Source organism: Ovis aries, chromosome 21 (genome assembly GCF_016772045.2).
Source record: "Ovis aries strain OAR_USU_Benz2616 breed Rambouillet chromosome 21, ARS-UI_Ramb_v3.0, whole genome shotgun sequence".
NCBI classification, from domain to species: domain Eukaryota; kingdom Metazoa; phylum Chordata; class Mammalia; order Artiodactyla; family Bovidae; genus Ovis; species Ovis aries.
The window spans coordinates 40,879,917-40,901,114 of NC_056074.1; the positions used below are offsets into that span (position 1 = coordinate 40,879,917).

The following is a 21,198-nucleotide window of genomic DNA, read 5'->3' on the forward strand; positions in this document are numbered from 1 at the left end:
TGTTTGAACTAAGACCAAACTATGGTGGAGGTAATGAAGATAATGGTGTCCTCCATTGTTCACTGGGATCTAATTTTGGGGGTGTTGAATCTGAGCTTTTATTTCCTTCTGGCTCATCACTCTACCATGCTTTCTTCCATGGTTAATCATTTTTTAATTTATTTGTAACTGGAGGATAATTGCTTTACAGTGTTGTGCTGGTTTCTGCCATCAACATGAATCAGCCATGCTGCTGCTGCTGCTGCTGCTAAGTCGCTTCAGTCTTGTCCGACTCTTTGCGACCCCATAGACGGCAGGCAGCCCACCAGGCTCCTCTGTCCCTGGGATTCTCCAGGCAAGAATACTGGAGTGGGTTGCCATTTCCTTCTCCAATAGCCATAGGTATACACATATCCCCGCCCTCTTGAACCTCCCTCTCACCTCCCACTTCTCCAGGTTGTCGCAAAGCACGGGTTGAACTCTCTGTGTCATACAGCGAATTCCCACTGGTTATCCATTTTTGGGCTTCCCTTATGGGCTTCCTGGTAGCTCAGTAAGTAAAGAATCTGCCTGTAGGAGACCCGAGTTCAATCCCTGGGTCGGTAAGATCCCCTGGAGAAGGAAATGGCTACCCAGTCCAGTATCCTCGCCTGGAAAATCCCATGGACAGAGGAGCTTGGTGGGCTGCAATCCATGGGGTCACAAAGAGTCAGGCACAACTGAGCGACTAACACTTTCACTTTCTTGTGGCTCAGCTGGTAAAGAATCCACCTGCAATGCGGGAGACCTGGCTTCAATCCCTGGGCTGGGAAGATCCCCTGGAGAAGGGAAAGGCTACCCACTCCAGTATTCTGGCCTGGAGAATTCCATGGGCTATATAATCCATAGCATCACAAAGAGTTGGACACGACTGCGTGACTTCCACTTCACTTCATTTGTTTTACATATAGTATGTTTCGCTAGTACTCTGTCCATTTGTCCCACTCTCTCCTTCCCCGGCTGTGTGCATAAATCTGTTCTCTATATCTGAGTCTCTATTCCTGCCCTGCAAATAGGTTCATCAGTACCATTTTTCTAGATTCCACATATACGATATCTGTTAATATACGATATCTGTTTTTCTCTTCTGACCTACTTCACTCTGTATAACAGGCTCTAGCTTCATCCACCTCGCTAGAACTGATTCGAATTCACTGCTTTTATGACTGAGCAATATTCCCTCGCGTATGTGTACTACAACTTCTTTATCCATTCATCTGCTGATGGACATCTAGATTGCTTCCCCGTCCTGGCTATTGTAAATAATGCTGCAATGAACATTGCGGTGCACGTGTCTCTCAGAATTGCGATTCTCAGGGTATAGCCCAGTAGTGAGATTTCTGGGTCAGATGGTCATTTTATTCCTAGTTTTAAAAGAAGTCTCCATACTATTCTCCATAGTTACTCCACGCTGTTCTCTGTAGTGGCTTCACTGAGGTCTTGAAGACTGAGATCTTTTATGCTCTTCCCTCTCACAAACGGCAGAGGGCGACATAGACGGCGAGACCCCAGCCACCGCACGCCAGACGCAGCGACATTACCCGGCACGCGGTGGCGCTAAGCCACACGATGTCCGATTTTCCGCAGAGTTTGGGGCGCAGAAGAGAGGTGAAGGAGTGAGAGGTTAGATGAGGGTAAAGGGGAACCCTGGGAGCCTAGGACGTCTGAACCAAAGGATCAGAGGTCCCTGAATGGACTGAGTAGCGCCCGCGTTCCCAAGACATAGTAGAATCAGTAGGGAATGAATGGGTCTTGGAGTCGTTTGAATACGAGGGCGCCCCCTTCCTCCCCGCGCCGGATCTGCAACCCCATTCCTGGCGCAGTTTCTCTGCCTGGACGCCTGAGAGACCGAGTGCGCGCGCTCCTCCCTACTTCGCTGTAGCTCATTCATCTGCGGCCGCGGCACGCCGTTGCCATGGAGACCTGATGCAGGCGGTGGGGAGGGAGGCCCCGGGTGACGTCTGCGATGCTCGCAGCTCATCTCTCGCGGCCTCCCAGTTCTTGCCTATTTTGGAAGAGAGCCGCAGCCCTTCTGCTGATGCGCGCGCGCTGGCGCCTTTTAAAGGCAACCGGCGGAGTGGCGGCTCAGCCAGGGCCCGAGAACTGCCCCCGCCCCCGAGCCGTGAGCCCCGGGGCCTGGGCCCGGGAAGCCTCAGGGGCCCTGCCCCACCCCCTCCCCAATCTTAGCGCCCTCAACCCACTTTGGGGACCTTCCAACCTTGGAGAAAGGAGGGCCTGCCCTTGCCTCTCCCCTCCCGCCCCGCCCCTCCACTCTCCATCTCCCTCCAACAGGCAGACTCTCCTTCCATAGGAGCCTTGGAAGGAAAGAAAACGCCAGGCCTAGAGCGTATGAGGATCCCCTCTGGACAAGGCCACTGAGAGAAAATGCCAGGTGAGGACTTCGCTGCTGGCTGGGCCACCCTGGGTCTCTGAAGACCCACGCTCCCTCCAGCTGCCTGCCTTAGTCTTTTTCTCCTTGGGGACAGCCTGGGGTCAGGTCAGGATCCTAGCTGGAAGGACCCTCAGCAGTTTCTCCAACCCTCTCATTAAACTGAAAGAGAAATAGGCCCAGAGAAGCTTAGGGACTTGCCCAAGGTCACATGGCATGTTCCTGGATGACATGGGCCAGAGCCCAGGGATGCTGACTTCCTAGCCACAGTCGTCTTCCCTGGGGCTTAGTGTTGAAAACAGCTGGCATGGTGTGCCAGTCTCCAGTTCCTGCCCTGTACCTAACCGAGGGAACAGACGAATCTCACGGCAGTAGCATCAGCTGCTTCGTTTTCCCAGCAGAGTCCAGACCTAGGTAGACTTTCTGGATGGATGATTACTTTGGACAAGCTTCTGGATCCCATGGACTCCATGACCAAATAACCAGGTGGCTGCTTACAAACATCTACTGCCATCAGAAGCTTCTGGAAACCCACCAGCTCTTTGGAACTTTCTGGAGCCAGGCCTTCTCCATACTGCTTACAGCTGGCTTCTGGGTGGAGGCGTGGCCTGCAGCCTCTGGCTGGGGTCTGTGGACCCAGCTCTTTGAACTGCTCCCACCCAATCCTGATGATGCCTACATTCTCTACAACCCCTGCAGGGGTGTTTGACCAGGACTCACTGAAGACAGCTGTGAAGTACTTGACCATGCCCAAGTATGCATGAAACTGCGTAGGTTCCAGACATCTCTGGGCCCCTACTTTGGACCAGGGCTGGAGACCCAAAGGTGGGTATGATCCAGCCCTATAGCGGGCACCAAGTATGGCAAAGGAAAGAGGTTCATGTTCTGGAGAAGTTAGCCCTGGACTTAAATGGTTATTCCAAGGGGCATCCGTTGTCAGGGCCACACCTTCAATGCACAGAAGGGGAAACTGAGGCAGCCCTCCAAGAGATGTTATTTGCCAAGGTCACACAGCAAGTCAGTGTGCTGTTGAGACTAAGACCCAGAACCCTGCCTCCTGGCCCAGGCTCTCTCTCTCTCTGCCTTGATCTCGGAGACCAGCCTTTGAGAGGTGCTCGGAAGGTCATTGTGCTGTGACTCAGGTTCCTGGTTCAGGCTCCCAAGGATGGGCCATGTCACTCAGGCTACTCCATTCTCTGCATGAGGCCTGAGTTGCTCCAGGGGGATGATCTCTGAGGGTCCCTCTGAGCCTGGGCCTGGGATCCTCTGAGCAGGGTCCCTTGCCAGGCTATGGACACTCTCCGTGATGGTCTGCGGGACACTTCTAGGGGGACTTTCTTCCTCCCACCAGACTGAAGCTAAACAATACCGGAAGTAGTAGTTGCTTCAACCACAGGCTGTGCTGACCACCTGAGGATGACCTGGGGTCTGTTTTACACCCCTTGGAACCTATTGGATCCCCCAACGGTGAGTCCCCTGGTGCTCTTAGCACAGGCCTGTGAGAATGGCCCCTGGTGGATTGGGTTTGAAGAAGGAAAACCATACCAGTACTTGGCTCCACCTCCCTTGCCCCGCTATATCCACAGGGGCCAGGTCTGCAGGGCCCAGCATGGCCCTGATTATCCAGGGCTGAGGACTCAGTCCTCTGGGAGACATCAGGTCCACTCAGACCCTGGCCCTGGGCACATGGGCTCATCCCCACCTGAAGCTATGTCTCAGGGCAGCAGCATTGGACTTGTAAAGCCAGAGAGGTACCAGCCAGCTGGGCCCTTGGCCCAGAGATGCTCAGAGTGCCAGAGATGGGAAGGCCCTTCCAAGCCAAGGGCTTCAACCCACTCACCTGTCATTTTGCAAATAGGGGAACTAATGGGGCTTATATAACACCCCAGTAGGCTGGTGGTGGAGCCAGGACCAGAACCCATGTCTCTAGACCCTCCTGTCCAGGACTCAAACATGTGCATCAAACATGATCCACTGAGATCTACACTGAGCCCACCTCCAATTCATCCCAGACCTTCGAATCCTTGGAGAAGGCTCCTCCAGCCCACCCTTGTCTGCACTGGGTGAGTCAGGAGCCTTCTCCTCAACAAGGTGGTCCTTTCTCCTAAAGCTTCCTGGTGTCCCCTCCCCATTCATCTAGGGCTCATCTTTTCCTGGTTCCAGAAGCTTCTCTGTCAATAGACCATAACTGCTGCTACCCACTTCTTGCCATGGTTTGATCAACTCCCTGCAGTTCCAGGTTCCCAGGGGGTGGGGGTCATCATTCTTTCCACTCTGGGGTGGTCTCCTGATTGCTCCTAGGGCTTCTCTGCTGCCACTGGCCTGGGCCCAGACCTACTGCTCTTCTGTGGTCACCCCAGCCTTGAATCCCGTCAGTCTCTCCTGAGACTTCATGGGACACTCCCTGCAGGCTTGCTTTCTGCTGAGCCCAGGTTCCAGAGGAAATAACAATAGCCTGGGTGTCACTGGGCCCCTGTGAGGTGTGTCAATGAGCTAACACATGATTAGGTATGTAAGGCATAGGTAAGGGTAAGCACTGAAGAACTGATGCTTTTGAACTGTGGTGTTGGAGAAGACTCTTGAGAGTCCCTTGAACTGCAAGGAGATACAACCAGTCCATTCTGAAGGAGATCAACCCTGGGATTTCTTTGGAAGGAATGATGCTGAAGCTGAAACTCCAGTACTTTGGCCACCTCATGCGAAGAGTTGACTCATTGGAAAAGACTCTGATGCTGGGAGGGATTGGGGGCAGGAGGAGAAGGGGACGACAGAGGATGAGATGGCTGGATGGCATCACTGACTCGATGGATGTGAGTCTGAGTGAACTCTGGGAGTTGGTGATGGACAGGGAGGCCTGGCTGCAGGGAGGAGTGCTGCGATTCATGGGGTTGCAAAGAGTCGGACACGACTGAGCGACTGAACTGAACTGAACTGAAGTGTCAAATCCATAAACTCTCATGTTACAAGATGCATGAGATGATAACAAGGAAACCCTTGAACCTGGAGCCTACAGTGGCCTAGGCATCTGTGGGGAGAAGCGGTGTGAGGCCCAGGAGGACCTTTAGTAACAGGGAGAGATGGCAGCCATGAGGACCTTAAGCTGGGGAAGAACACGGTCAAGTTGACTTCCAGGAAAATGGCAGGGAGAACTTGGTCACTGAGCGCAGCCAGGGCCTCTGTCCTTGAACCTGCTGAGCTGTGCAGGGGCCAGCCCAGGGAAGGAGCGCGCTGAGACCAACCGGAGCCCCAGGAAGACTTTGTGTGCCTCCCTAGACCTCTCCAGGCCTCTAACTGTCATCTCCTCTGCTTCTCCTTGAAGCTGTTGCAGCCCCCAGCCTGCCCCACCCCAGCCGGTGCTCAGACCCAGCTGAACCAAGGCTGTGAAAATCCGGGGGGTGCCCAGGCCCTGTCCCCACACCCACGCTGCCAGGGCACGTGCCACCTCCAGAACCGGCCCTGCTCTCTCTCCAGAACCTTGTTGAAAATCTTATTTTCATGAAGCTAACAGTGACTGAGATTCCATCCTTCAGCATTGATTGTGCCCCTTCTGTATGCCAGGCATGATTCCAAGTGCTTTAACGATTTAACTCATTTAATTTTCCCATCATCCTTTGAGGCAGATGCTACTGTTCTCCTCACATCCCCATTTGACAGATAGGTAAACTGAGGCACAAGAGGTTGATTCACTTGCCCGATGTGGAGGAGCCAGGACTCTGAGTGGGTGTCTCACTCCAGAGCCTGCCTCCTGGCCTCCACCCTCTCCTGCCTGAGCCTCAGGCTCCCTCCCACTCACCTGCGTTTCCCCAGAGAATTTATTGGCCTTTTGCCCACAGATCTCTCTGCTCAAGACTGAGCCATTTCATCTCAGTCCTGCCCTGGGAGTCAAACTTCCTGGTCAAAGTGGGGATCAGCTGCCCTAAACAGCAGCTGCCCTCCGGCACCTTCACGCTGTGCATACGTACACATGGCCCCAGGCTTGGGTGGCTTTTTTTTGGCTTCCTTTGTGGCTCAAGTGGCTGAACACCACTTGTCCCACTAAGCGTCCTGTGACCCTTCAGTCTGCCCACCTCACCCCACCCACTCAGCACAGTGGAACCTGGTCAGCCCATCACCTGAGACCTGGCAACTCAGCCTAATCACACCTCCTCCGGGAAGCCACCCCAGGGTCAGTCATCCCTCATTTTGCTCTTCCCAAACACCCTGCATGCCTCCTTCACAGCAGTCTTTCCACCTAAATGGCTAGATCGAGTTCTCACTTTCTCCCCAGCCTGGATGCTCCATGAGTGAAGACCAAGATTGTGTTTCTAAACCATTGCCTCACCAGTGCCTAGAACAGAGCTTAGGCACAAACTCAGCCCTCAGACGTGTGTGCATGAATGACCCTGAGGCACTGCTGTGGGCTGGACCCTATGCTGGATGCTGAGATTACAGAGACCAGGCCCAGAGGCTGCTGGGAAAGAGGGTCGTGAGGGGCATCGAGGAGGGGTCCTGGACCCAACCGAAGGACAAGAGGACAAGGAGGAGTTCGCCAGCTGGAGAGCAGTGATGGAGCGGGTCCTGAAACTGGGCTGAGCTAATGCATGAATGTGTGGAGGGTCTGTCTCCTTCTCCACAGCTCCAGCTCCATGAGGGCAAGGCAGACATCTGCACTCTTGTCTCCCGCTTGGTGCTTGGGGGAATGTTGGGTCCCTTCTCTGCAGCCAAAGAGTAGTTTTAGTTGATGGATCTTCCTTCTCAGCGTGGAACATGGCTGGTCTCCCGTGCTCCTCACTGCATGGCTTGTGCCCTCTGTTCTCAGCTCTACTTTCAGGCCCTTGCCTGGGAAAGCTGCATCTTTTCCCACCTGAGCTACACCCTCTGCCTCCCACCCACTCCACGGTTCCCTGCCCCTCACCTTCTCTGCTCAGCCCACTCACCTGGCTCTGACCATCTCAGTGGGTGGGTGCCAGCGTGTACCCGCTTCCCATGAGATTTGTTGATTTCATAACCATAAATAGATGAAATGTTCTGAATGCTTCCCTAGGCAAGGAGAATTGGGGGAGTGATAACATAATGAAAGGACCTTAAGAGAAAGAAAACAGCCTGCTAAGAGGCAGCCTTTGCACAAACCAGCTCTATACGAGGATTATGTTTTTACTGCAGGCGGGTAGACTCTAGACCCAGGATGGGGGAGGTACTTGGGAAGCTGTTCATCTTCACATGGTTTCAAACTCATGGATTCAAAAGAACAACCTAGTTGATAGTGGAAAGAAGAAGAAATCAGGAAATTTGGGTTCAAATTCTGGGTTTATCTCATTCTATTTCATAGCTGTCTGACTGCACAAGTTACTAAATCTCTCTGAGAAAGTGTATAGAGATTCTTCCCCTGGGTTAGACTGGAGGCTTTACAAGGCCTGAGACTCCACAGGCCTATCATTTTCCTCCCACCAGCACATTCTGTCTTCCCGTTAATACCTTAATCGCCACCCAAAGTGTGGTCCTGAGGCTGTGGTTGGGTTAGGATGAAATGGATGTCCTGACTCTTCATTGCTAACTCCAACTCATATTGTCAGGGGAATAGGATGTGGAACATCACTCCTGCATGGGAAGGCTCCATCTACACGGCTACAGAGGGACTAGAAGCTAGTAAGGACCTAGCCCATAGGGCTTCCCAATCTCTTCACTCTTAAGGAGCACAGGGACACCACTGCTCCGTAGCATTTAGAAGAGTGAAAGGAGATGAAATGACATTTTAGTATGCCCTGGGCCCAGAGAGCTTCTAGGTGAGAGAGAGGCAGGCAAGCAAAAATATTCCTAGTGTGAATTCATCCTCTACTCCAAAAGAAAGTCTTTTTTCTGTTAAGGGTCAGTTAGTAAATATTTTAGGTTTTCAGGCCATATGGTCTCTGTTGCAACTGTTCAACTCTGCCATTGTAGGGTGAAAACAGCCAACGACAATATGTAAACAAGTGATTGTATGTTAATAAAACTTTATTTGCAAAAGCACTCGGTGAGTTAGATCTGGCATGCAGGTCAGATAGACCTCAACTCTACCCCAAGGTGTGAGAGAAAGAGCCTGGACTTGGGGACAAGAACTGGAGTTAAGACCCAGCTTCCCCAATAACTTGCTGTGTGGCTTGAGTAAATCATTGTCTCTGAGGCTCAGTTTCACTGTCTATGAAGTGAGTATAGTAATACCAACTGGATTTGTCCTGAGAACGCGTCTAACAGGTCAGAGCAAATCTGAGCAAATCTTTTTATTTCTTTGTTCCACCACGTCAAGTAGAGCTAACCCCCTCCTCAGGCCATGCCCTTGCCTGTTGAGGATGGCGGCAGCTGGCTGGAAGGGAGGAGGTGTTTCTCTCTAGAGTCAGATTCTTGGTCTGGCTTTCCAGCCTCCAGCCCCAAGTGACCCCATTTATGCAGCAAGCCAAGCACAGGAGGAAATGAGGAATCCCTTCTTTCCACCATCTAGTCATTTGGCAGGAGGCTACAGTTCACTCAAGAAAGTGATGTGGCTGCAGTGGCTGGTGGCCAGGCTTTAGAGGATGCATTTGAGACTCAGGCTGGGACTAGATTTTGGAAAAATGAGCTTCAGTTCTCCCCTATATTGTTCGGCTATGTCCCAAATTTCCCTGGGGTCCAAGTCAAGTAGGCACACCTGTGGTCTGGTGGTGAGTTGCAGCACCACCATTTGCCATAATGGGTCTCTCATGAGCCATCTTGTCTACCTGTCTGGCCTGACCACTATTGATAGCTCGCATCCTTTGGTATTTTGTCATCTGTCCTGAAGACCCATCCAGTGACTCATTCATGCATTCATATATTCTCTCTCTCCCGCCATCTCTCTTTGTCCTTCTCTTAGAAACATTTGTCCACAGCCAGACAGGATACATTTTGACAGTCCTCTGTCAAGATCCTTGCCCCAAGTCTCCAGAAAAGCAGCTTTAACCTGGAGCCTCCATGCTGTTTTAAAGAAACAGACTCCACTCACCCTCCAACTTCCTCCCAGGAGGTCATTCTCCTTGGTATCTTTGGAAAAGCTATACCTTCTCCTCTCTGATAGAGGCTGAGGGGTGATGTCTCCCCCACCCAGGTCCCAAATAAAGCCATATAAGACATGGGCAAGGGATCTCACGGCCTGTTCTTGCTATAAAAAGCCCTTTTTCGGAAAAAATAATAAAGAAAAAAATCAACCAATCCCTCCTCGATGCCATCACCTCTTCTTGGTGATTTTTCGGGGAAGGAGTGGGCGGGGTTGCCATGGCAACAGATGCGAGCTTGTCTCAGTAAAGAAGGGACCTTGATATTTTTTTTCTCTCTCTCATTCTCTCTTTCAGTTGTGTATGTGTGTGCACGCTGCGCATGCCTGTGCCCACACCAGAAATTTTTTTTTTTAGAACTAAAGAAAGCCCTTCTCTTCCCTCAGTTCCCCAAATATGGAGTGATGGAAAACCACTTACTCCTGCAGGCCAGGGACGATTCAGGATGGTTCAAGAGAAAAGGGAGAGGTCATATGGGGCTCCTTTCCTCCACCTTTTAGCTAGAGATTGTATGCAACAGAGACCTTCACAAATGGTTGGGGTTCCAAGGGCTGGAAAGAAGGGAAGGTGCTAGGTGGAGAGAGGCGATTAAGGCATAAATGGTTCAAGAGCCCAACGAGTGGCATCTGAGCAACAGAAGGTGCACTGAAGCTAGGGATGCATGTAAATCCACACACATCGTCAGATGCTGAGAGAGAAAAGCATAGAGCCAACTCAGAGGTGGACACAAGCGTGGACAAAGAGGCACACAGAAGGCTGCAAACATGTAAATACACACAGGCACAAACACAGAACTGCATAGAACCCAGGAAGTCATAGACATGTTTAATAAAGACAGACATAGATGCGGGCATGAGCAAATGCACAGATGAAAAGGTCTACAGAAACACAGCTACAAAGACACATGCAAACAGGCACACGGAAACCTACAAATACAGTCACAATCAAAAGGACAGACAGACACACATGCACATTCTCACAGCCTGGCTCCCTCCCTTCAATTGCCCAAGCATCACTAAGCAGCAGTGCATAGCTGGAAATGCTGCAGGCTCACACAGAGGGTTCAGGTGGGTGGCTCCTGCTCCTTATATGTCTTCTACAAACTCACCCCAAAACCCCTCTCTCAATTTACTCCTTTGCCCACTTTCCTATAGTCAATGGGCTCTGATACCTCCCCCATCTCAGACTTCCAATTCTTAGCCTGTTCTGTTGCTGCTGCCTGCTGCTTGGGGAGGGAGTGGGGTGACTCAGCCAGGCCAGGATGACTCACACTGCCAGTATTTTTAGCAGCAGCCAGGAGCTCTCTAGCGTGCCAGCCGCCCCCCTCCTCCTGCTTGCTATTTTGGAACCATCACTGGTGATATAAATAGCTCCTCTCCCACGGCCTGAAGCTGCTGCCAAGCTATTTTTGGTTCTTCACAGTTAAAAATAATTTTACGGAGGTGGGAGGCAAAGGGAGTGGGAGTTGGCCTGGGGAGAGAAGACATTGGGGCATACAGAGCTTCTTAACTTGACTCAGAGTGGGCGAACTAGGATGAGCCCTTCTATGCCCCCTCCCTTGCCCCTTTCTAGGCCCTTCTTCTCTTTCAGAGTTCCTCCCCTGACCCCACCTCCAGTCCATTCTGGAAAAATCCAAGAGCTCTTTTTGAGTTCAGTTCCCTCCCCATTTACTTCATTCCTACAATTCAGAAATCTTCCTCACCCCACCCCCCGCCCCACACACAATCCACTCCTTTATTCATTCTCAGAGGAGACGGAGACAGCCAGTTGGGGCCTCACTGTGAAGTCTGTATGGACTTAAGTTCTAACGTCCCAGGCAGACCCATCTATGGTCCATATGACATAGCTGGTGATGATTCAGCACCACGGACAGCGGTGAGTGCGCCATTCTTTCACCGCGGGTCTGCTCTGCTTGTGGAGACCAGCAGGACCCAAACAATAGATACCTCTCGTCATGGAGAGGAACAATAAGAATGTCTCTCAGTCAGGGACAGAGGACCAGTGAGCGGAGAAAACAGGAACCCTGTCCGGGATTCTCATACAAGAATGGGGTCCAAAAATGAATGGTGGTGTGTGTACTCAGTCGGGTCCCACTCTTTGTGACCCCACGGACTGTAGCCCATCAGGCTCCTCTGTCCATGGGATTTTCCAGGCAAAAATACTGAGTGGGTTGCCATTTCCTACTTCAGGAGGTCTTTAAGGGCTTGTCCAAATAGAAGCTTGATCGAGGGGTGTGTGGGTACATCTGGGGTCAGACAGAGATGAAAGTGGAAGAGACATACTTTCTGAAGGAACCTTTTTTCTGTCACCCAGATAAATAGGGTTAGAGATAGTAGCAGGTAGACAGACAGTCATACCCCTTCTGTCCATCTCATTTGTATCACTGAATACAGGATGGTTGATGTGGATGGACCCCCACCTCTGCCAAAATGCACAAGAGGTCAGGATGGGGGCCCCAGAGACCTGCTTCTATGACAGCCTTCTCCTCACCTGGGTCTCCTCCTTCCACTCTACCTCTCATGCCACCACCCTTTTCCATGAAGAGTGAAGACCCCTTGGTGTCAAAGTTTATCTCCATGCTTCCTCTGGGACTTTCTACAATCAGGCCAATCCCTTCCCCCCAAATTTTAAGTGGCTTCACCCCCAGCCCCTCAAATGATTTCACATACACTCCTATCCCACATAACTCAATTTCAGATAAAACGTCCCCTAGCTCATTTCCTTCTCCTTTGATTGGGGGAAACAAAGGCACCCTTCAAACTCCATGCGTGTTGAAAAGAGGGAGATAGGCCAAAAGCAACATGATGCGGGAGACAAAGGTGACAAAGAGAGACTGGAGAGAGCAGAAGGGGAACATTTGAGGAGTGGAGAGCACACAAAGCCAAGACAGACCACCAAGCAGGCAGTGAGATAAAGAAACTATCTGGAGCGGAGCGAGGGGGTGGGATGTGGAAGCTGAAGAAGGAGAGACAGCGAGGAATCCTACCGCCGATGACTGAGCAGGGGTTGGAGGGGAATGTGGACAGCCTGCCCGAGTTAAGGGGTCTCTGGTATGTGCATGGATCGCGCAGAGGGTCTGGCACGGTCCCCTTGCGTCTCTGCTGCTTCCCCATCCTCCCCGCTGAAGGCAGGGGGGAGCCCTTGGGAGCTGTGCGGAGGCAGTCAGGCCCCGCCCGCCGCCGCCGCCGCGGCTGCCGCCGGAGGATTCCTGTCCTAATATGGAGCTGGGATTCCCCCGGTCCCGCCCCCGCCCCCGGCCCGCGGGGAGACTGAGGATTGCAATCAGGGCGGGGAGAGGGGAGCCGCTGGTTCTGGGGGCTGGCAATGGGGGAAGGGATAAACCCAGGCCCTCACCGGGCCCTGGGACCCTGCCTCAGTTTCTCCCATCAGTGGCTGAGGTTAATTAGTTGACAGAGAAACGGAGAGTCCCTGCAGACAGCTGCGTTGCTGTAGGTGATCCTATTTTTGACTGTGGGAAAATAGAACCAAAGCCAAATTCAGCTGGTTCCTACCCCTCAGGACCTCAGGACCCCAGGACCCCATCCCTTCTAGAGAGTTAGACCCCCATGAGACCCGCCTCCCCCGCCTTCCTCACCCCGCCCCCCCGTGCAAAATCACCAAGCCTCGGGTTTGGAAAGGAGGGGGAGGAGATTCACTCTTTGAAAGTGACTAAGGGAATCCCAGACTGAGTCATCCCTAGAGAGAAACCCTGGCTGTGGCCTATCCTACAGAGGCCAAGAAAGATCCTTCCCCGCCCCCACCCCTGCCCCAGACGTACTCGACCTTTGGCAAATAGGAGGGGGAATTTGCGTACCGCTCAGCTCTTCTCCATTCCCTTACCTCCTTAGAAAAATCGTTGTCAGACCAGCACACTCCCTCCCAGCCCCCCCCCCACCCCGTCCTCTTCACACTCTCCTGCCGGGGGCTTCAGACAGCCTCAACCCTAGCCCTGACCCTTCAGGAGAATACACTCGGACACCTGGGTCCCTGCACCCCCTTTCAGGCCTTCCCAAAGCAGCGCCTGCCTCTGGGCTGAGCTGCTGCCAGCAGCGGCCCCCCTCCGCAGCCTCCGTTTCCCCCCCCCCGGCACCCCTCCCGCTCTCGCTCTACGTCACGGGATGACGTCGGAAGCCTGGGAGGGAGGAGGAGCGCGCTCCCCCCTACCTCAGCCAGCCGCTCCCGCTGCAGCTTGCTTAGCCCAGCCTCCCGCCCCCCCTTTCTCTAAAGCGAGCCCCCCACGCCTGACGGGAGCTATATAAGGCGGAACCAGGCAGGCGAAAGGGGCAGCGCAACCGAGCGGAGCCCAGGAGAGGAGAGACAGAGAGAGAAGGAGCCTGAGCGTGAGACGGGAAAGCAAGGAGGAGGAAGCCACCGGTGCGTCGGGACAGAAACGCAGGTGTTCGGAGAGCCCGAGCTGGAGCTCCGCAGCCGCTAGTCATGTACCGCTCCACCAAGGGCGCCTCCAAGGCGCGCCGCGACCAGATCAACGCTGAGATCCGGAACCTCAAGGAGCTGCTGCCGCTGGCCGAAGCGGACAAGGTCCGGCTGTCCTACCTGCACATTATGAGTCTTGCCTGCATCTACACTCGCAAGGGAGTCTTCTTCGCTGGAGGTGAGCAAACCGGGGCTGAGACTCGAGCTGGGAAGCCTCAGAGAGAAGGAAGCTGAGGGAACCCGCTGGGACTGCCGCGGGTCTAGGGAAGCGTGTCTGCGATCTGAGGGTGAGAAAGAACTTGGAGAACTCAGGACTTCCTACTTTGCCTCCTGAGTTCTGTCCAAACCTCACCTTAGTACTGAATAAATGTTAGAGAGCCTGGATAGTGTCCCTAGAGCCAGACTTACGGGAGCAGGAGAGCCAGGACAGAACGGTCCCAGTTCTCACCGGCGCGGAAGCGCTCCGGGAGCCAGGGGAGGGGAGCTTGGGAAGTTGCAGGGACGGAGGCAAAGCCTGGGGAAACACACCCTCTGCTCGCTACCGTGGATGGGCTCATCTGCAGCCGGTGAAGCGCTGTCCACGGTGCTGACAGCATCACCGGGTTGCAACGCTCTGCCCGCGGTGCTGAACGTTCGGTTGGCATTAGAGCGCTGTCCGTGGTCCTGAAACACAGACCCGCCAAACCCTCAGCCCCGACTTAAAAGTCGAAGGGCTCGCTAGCTGGAGAGATCCAGCAACAGGTTCCCGGGGCAAGAGCTGTGGGCAGTAGGTCAACAGGTGTGTGCAGAAGCAGGTCCATGATAAACTCAATCCAAAAGTCTCTCACTTCTGTTTTGCTTCCTAGTCTTACTCCCGATTCACTCTGTCTTCTCACTCTTCAGGCACTCCTCTGGCGGGCTCCACAGGGCTTCTCTCAGCTCAAGAGCTTGAAGACATAGTGGCGGCACTACCTGGATTTCTGCTTGTGTTCACAGCAGAGGGGAAGCTGCTATATCTGTCTGAGAGTGTGAGCGAGCATCTGGGCCACTCCATGGTGAGTGCTGAGGATCCTTTCAGCTTGGACTGCAGTGCAGATGGGGACACGATGAGTTTTCCCGTCCTGAGAGTCTGAGGATTACTGGGGAGGGGGAGTTTTACCCTACAAGATGCTCTATGCCAAAGATTGGCTTTTGTTGCCTTCACTAATGGTCATCTCTCCTTTAACTTTCTCCAGGTGGACCTGGTTGCCCAGGGTGACAGTATCTATGACATCATTGATCCAGCTGACCACCTAACTGTGCGCCAGCAACTTGCCCTGCCCTCTGCCCTGGATACTGGTGAGAACACCCTTCTTTCTCAATTCAATATCCGTCCTACTGCCCTGCTCCTTCCCATTTTTGTCCTCAGCCATTCACCTCCTCACTAGTTTTTCTTTCACTCACCCAGATCGCCTCTTCCGCTGTCGCTTCAACACCTCCAAGTCCCTCAGGCGCCAGAGTGCAGGCAACAAACTGGTGCTTATTCGAGGTCGATTCCACGCTCACCCACCTGGGGCCTACTGGGCAGGAAATCCTGTGTTCACAGCTTTCTGTGCTCCACTGGAGACAAGACCCCGCCCTGGCCCTGGCCCTGGCCCTGGTCCTGGCCCAGCCTCACTCTTCCTCGCCATGTTCCAGAGTCGTCATGCTAAGGACCTGGCCCTTCTGGATATCTCAGAGAGGTAAGCCCAGAGTATTCAGGCCCCAGAAGAAAAGCAGGTCAGAATGAGGGGACCCTAGCTTCTGGAGTCAGGGGCAGGGAGAATGAAATCTAAGGGTGTAGAAGACCTGGGAATGGGGGAGGGAGATGCCTGGGTATCATGCAGAGAAAACAGAAAGCTGATCTCATCCTTTTCACCTTCCCAGTGTCCTAATCTACCTGGGCTTTGAGCGCAGTGAGCTGCTCTGTAAATCATGGTATGGATTGCTACACCCTGAGGACCTGGGCCACGCTTCTGCTCAACACTACCGCTTGTGTGAGTGTCCAGAGAGGCTGAGAAAAAGGCAGGGAGTGGGGAAGGCCATGGGAAATCTGAACAAGAAGGGCTGTGACCAAGATTGAAGTTGGGGAGATACCAGAGGCGCACAATTTTGAATGCCATAGGGTGAGCATTACGATAAGGAGTCAAGGTGAGAATAGAATCAGAACTAGGGGACTCTGAGTGGTGAGGTCAAAATGGGGAGTTGAATGGTGCAGGTGATGGCAGTCAGAAAAGAAGGTGTTATGGATACCCTACTTCAGTGGAGAAGTCAGTCAGCAAGTGGGGAGCTTGGGTGGTGCTGTCTGATGGTTGTTCTAACTCTGCATCTCTTCTTTCCCCTCAGTGGCTGAAAGTGGAGATATTCAGGCAGAGATGGTGGTGAGACTGCTGGCTAAGCCTGGAGGCTGGGCATGGATTTACTGCCTTTTATATTCAGAAGGTCCAGAGGGCCCCATTACTGCCAATAACTACCCAATCAGGTGAGCTGCAAGGCAGGGGCCTGGGAGGCAGCCAAGGTGGAGGAAGAGATACAAATCAGAGAACTCTAGGAACGGACACCAGACCCTTACCAGCTGCCTCTTCTTTCCTCTCCAGTGACATGGAAGCCTGGAGCCTCCGCCAGCAGTTGAACTCTGAAGAAACCCAGGCAGCCTATGTCCTGGGCACCCCGACCATGTTGCCCTCATTCCCGGAGAACATCCTCTCCCAGGAGCAGTGCTCCAGCCCTAATCCACTCTTCACCATGGGGCCTCCCAGAAGCACCAGTTTCCCCAGTGCTCCTGAGCTAGGTGCTGTCTCAACATCAGAAGAGCTTCCCCGAGCACCCAAAGACCTTGGCTTCAGTTACCTGACATTCCCATCAGGCCCTCAGCCTTCTCTTCAAGCAGACCTGAGCAAGGACCTCGTGTGCACGCCACCCTACACACCCCACCAGCCAGGAGGCTGTGCCTTCCTCTTCAGCCTCCATGAGCCCTTCCAGACCCACATGCCCGCTCCATCCAGCTCTCTACAAGAACAGCTGACTCCAAGCACCGTGACCTTCTCTGATCAGTTGACGCCCAACAGTGCAACTTTCCCAGATCCACTGACTAGCCCACTACAAGGACAACTGACTGAAACCTCAGCGAGAAGCTATGAAGATCCTTGCACCTCCACCTTCCCAGACCAGCTGCTTCCCAGCACTGCCACCTTCCCAGAGCCTCTGAGCAGCCCTGCCCAGGAGCAGCTAACTTCTCCCAGCACATCATTCCAAGCACACCTGAACAGCCCCAGGCAAACTTTCCCAGAACAACTGAGCCCCAATTCCAGCAAGACTTACTTCGCCCAGGAGGGATGCAGTTTTCTCTATGAGAAGTTGCCCCCAAGTCCTAGCAGCCCTGGTAATGGGGATTGCACACTCTTGGCCCTAGCCCAGCTCCGGGGTCCCCTCTCTGTGGATGTGCCCCTGGTGCCCGAAGGCCTGCTTACACCTGAGGCCTCACCAGTCAAGCAGAGTTTTTTCCACTATTCTGAGAAGGAGCAGAGTGAGATAGACCGTCTCATTCAGCAGATCAGCCAGTTGGCTCAGGGCATGGACCGACCCTTCTCGGCTGAGGCTGGCACGGGTGGGCTGGAACCACTTGGGGGGCTGGAGCCCCTGGACTCTAACCTTTCCCTGTCGGGGGCTGGTCCCCCTGTGCTCAGCCTGGAACTGAAACCCTGGAAATGCCAGGATCTGGATTTCCTGACTGACCCTGATCTGTTCCTGGAAGAGACGCCCGTGGAAGACATCTTCATGGATCTCTCTACCCCAGACCCCAATGGGGAATGGGAGTCTGAGGATCCCGAGGCAGCGGTCCCTGGAGGGGCCTCATCGCCTTGCAACAACCTGTCCCCAGAAGACCGCAGCTTCCTGGAGGACCTGGCCACATATGAAACCGCCTTTGAGACAGGTGTCTCAGCATTCCCCTACGATGGGTTTACTGATGAGTTGCATCAACTCCAGAGCCAAGTTCAAGACAGCTTCCATAAAGGTGAGTCCAGCCAAAATGTTCAAGAACTCAAGTTCCTGTCTTGCCAACAAGGCGCTGGGTGGAGCTAGACAAGTAAATTCCCCTCTCTGCACCTCAGTTTTATTAGATATTTATTATTCTAGTTGTTAGGATAACTTCACTTGCTGTGTAGAGCAAGTACTAATGGAAAATAATATGGAAGTTCTGGATAAGTAGGTCTTGAGGGCAAAGGTTAGGGTGTGGGATAAAATAGAAAAGAATCTTGAATAATAGTTGGTGCTTCCTAACTCTATGAGGGACCTAGGTCTGCTATTCCAACCCATTTTACAAATGAAGATAATCAAGGTCCCAGAGTTAAAGAAACTTGCTTAGGGTTACACAACAAATTGATGGAAGAAGGATTAGAACTCTTCTTAGCATTCTTTGTCCCCTAAAGGGAATACAGAGTGAGACTTAAGAGGAGTTTGAGAAAGACAATGGGACTCAGCCCTTGGCCCCATGAGAGAGTCCTTGCTATGGCTCCATCCTTTCCAAACAACAGCCAGAGTTTCACTCCATTCATCCAAACTGCTCCTTTATCTGCTGAGCCCCTGGGGATCAGTCATGGGACCAAAATATTTGAAGCGCATCCCATGTGCCAATAGTACATCACACCCTCAGCCTATCTTTCCTAATAAGCCTAACTGACTGTACGTCTCTCTCTCTCTGCAGATGGAAGTGGAGGGGAACCAACGTTTTGAATAAGTCTGTGACTTAACGTCGTCAAGTATGGCATATTGTCATCAAGACGTGGAGCCGTTCTCCACCCCCCCGGGATTGTTGGGGGGATTCTGGGGGCCAGGGGGGATAGATCTGATTCCCCAGGCCCTGCAGGATTTGGGGGGGGGGAGGTGGGAGGACAAGGGAGGGGAGCTTCTTTTTAAAATTTAGAGACATCAAACGATCCCAGTTTCCATTTCAATCTGTATTCACTCGTAGTGAGTTTCCTTGAATGGGATTTCAAGCGGAGAATGGGGGAGTCTCACTTCCCCCGCCCCGCGCTGCCCCATGGGCCTGGGCCAGTTCTCCACTCCTGGGGGCCAAGTCACCCCTGGGTCTTGGTGGGGGAAAGGAAGTGCCCATCCGGGCCAGCCTGTGCCCTGAGGGGCTCTTGACACCCACGTAGAATTCTCTACACACCAGTAACGGGATTTCAATTCCGATGGACTCTGCCGCCCTGGCGGCCCTTCTTGTGACTTTTGCGCCCCGCGCCTGGGGTGGGGGGCGCGAAGAGACGCTACGTTCCTTTCCGATGGAGGAAGGCAGACCTGCCGCCGTCACACGTGTGCTTGCACGAGTGCGTGTACCTGGTGCGGGACTCACCCGGCTGCCCGACTGCCTGGGCCTGCCCAGGTGGCCACCTCGTGGTGCTGCGGTGACTTTGTAGCCAACTTTATAATAAAGTCCAGTTTGCCTTTTTGGTACCCCTGGTGTCGAGCTCTTCTGTGAAAGGGGTAGGGTGGGGATTCAAGAAGGTTGAGAGGCCCCGACAGGAGCCTAGGGGTCAGGAGGGAAACTTTAGATGCACCGACAGCCCTGGTATTTCTTTGTTCACTCATGTACTCATTCACTCATGTACTCATTCATTCATGCAACACCTAAGTGTTCTACGTGTGGTCCACCCTGTGCTAAGAGCTGGGAGCCAAAACAGATGCTACATCTCAGCTTCAAGATGCTTTGGCGTCCAGTGCTAGAGGGTATTGGAGTCTTGTCTCTGGTCCAGACTTCCAGTCCTCCCAGTGGGGGAGGGGCAGAAAGGTCTGGGGTGGGTAGGGGATCCAGCTAGGCATTTTCCTGGATGTGAGTGTGAAGTTTCAGGACGTGAGTTTCTTTCTTCAGCCTGGCCCTATAGGCAAGCAAGTTCCCTGGATTTAAAGCCCCAGATCTTCTCATTGGAGATGGTAACCTCTCCACCTCTCCACAAGCCCTGCATGCAGCTTTCAGCTGACACTTTTATATCACTTATTCACTACAATAAAGCCTCTGGACAGGTGTATTACATTGATGGAGAAATTGAGGATCAGAGGTAAAAGGGGATTTGCCCCCACAGGTAGTGAGAGGCACAGGTGGGCGACATCTCCATGTCATCTGTGTCCAAGCCCTGGCCTGTCCCCTCTGCCCCCAGAGCCCATGAATCATCATCTCAAATCATCCATCCCAGATTCCCTGAGAAGGGCAGGCTTAGGTGGGAGCAGGGGCCTCTTCCCCTCCAGCTCTGGGAGCTAGAGCAGACCCTGAACTCCTGAGAAGAATATAACTTAGTCAAGAGAAAAGGTTTCCAAAAACACTGTCTTCATCCAAGCTTGAGGGTCAACAACCACAGAGTATGGTGGGGGCAGGAATGAAAATTAAGAGAGAAAGACCTGGATTCAAATCCCACCTCCACCAACTATTTGCCAAGTGTGATCTGAGCCTCAGCTTCTTTGAAGGTGAAATGGAGTTAAAGAAAACATCCCCGACCTCCCAAAGATGCTCCCAAAGATGGGGCCTCCTATAAGGTGAGGAGCACGGAAAGGTCTAAGTTTTTAAAGTGAATTAGAAGCCAATGTGACTGAAAAGGCCCACAAGTTACTTTCTCAAGGTGGGGAAGGCCCCCACCCCAAACCAGTGAAATACACAGGCTAGATTCCAGGAACTGAGAGCTCAACACTGAGAATTCTGCAAACCTCCAAACCCTCCAGCTCTGAGGCCATGCACTTCAGAGGTCCTATGGGAAGAAAGACATTCCAGGGATGGTTTTTCCAGTAATCAAGTATGGATGTGAGAGTTGGACTATAAAGACAGCTGAGCGCTAAAGAATTGATGCTTTTGAACTGTAGTGTTGGAGAAGACTCTTGAGAGTTCCTTGGACAGCAAAGAGATCCAACCAGTCCATCCTAAAGGAAATCAGTCCTGAATATTCATTGGAAGGACTGATGCTGAAGCTGAAACTCCGATACTTTAGACACCTGATTCAAAGAACTGACTCATTACAAAAGACCCCGATGCTGGGAAAGATTGAAGGCAGGAGGAGAAGGGGACGTAGAGGATGAGACGGTTGAATGGCATCACCGACTCAATGGACGTGAGTTTGAGTAAACTCTGGGAGTTAGCGATGGACAGGAAGGCCTGGCGTGCTGCAGTCCATGGGGTCACAAAGAGTCAGACACAACTGAGCGACTGAACTGAACTGATGACTTTTTTCCACCTTGAACACATCCTTGGGTGAAACAGGAAGGTGCAGTCTTGTCCTTAACTTTCCTGTGCATCTGTTCTCCAAGTTAAAAGAATTGGCCTACAGGCACTTCCCTGGTGGTCCAGTGGTT

The 21,198-nt window shown here is 52.8% G+C and overlaps 1 protein-coding gene across 2 annotated transcripts; it reads left to right on the forward strand.

Annotated features, from left to right (window-relative positions):
* Positions 1-2,079: 2,079 nt before the first annotated feature.
* NPAS4 (neuronal PAS domain protein 4) lies at positions 2,080-19,291 on the forward strand. 2 transcript variants are annotated; one of them, NM_001287463.1, is given in 8 exon segments: positions 13,867-14,041; positions 14,746-14,897; positions 15,078-15,180; positions 15,290-15,563; positions 15,748-15,857; positions 16,207-16,342; positions 16,458-17,875; positions 18,566-18,594. In NM_001287463.1, coding segments are annotated over 8 exon segments (2,397 nt in total).
* Positions 19,292-21,198: the final 1,907 nt, after the last annotated feature.

What these genes read in the sequence shown, in the direction of transcription:
- NPAS4 (XM_042237620.2), top strand. Translation starts at nt 13,867, where the DNA reads ATGTACCGCTCCACCAAGGGCGCCTCCAAGGCGCGCCGCGACCAGATC. An exon ending in GGGAGTCTTCTTCGCTGGAG is followed by an intron (nt 14,042 to 14,745) that starts GTGAGCAAACCG and finishes CTCACTCTTCAG; the next exon opens with GCACTCCTCTGGCGGGCTCC. An exon ending in TGCTCAACACTACCGCTTGT is followed by an intron (nt 15,858 to 16,206) that starts GTGAGTGTCCAG and finishes CTTTCCCCTCAG; the next exon opens with TGGCTGAAAGTGGAGATATT.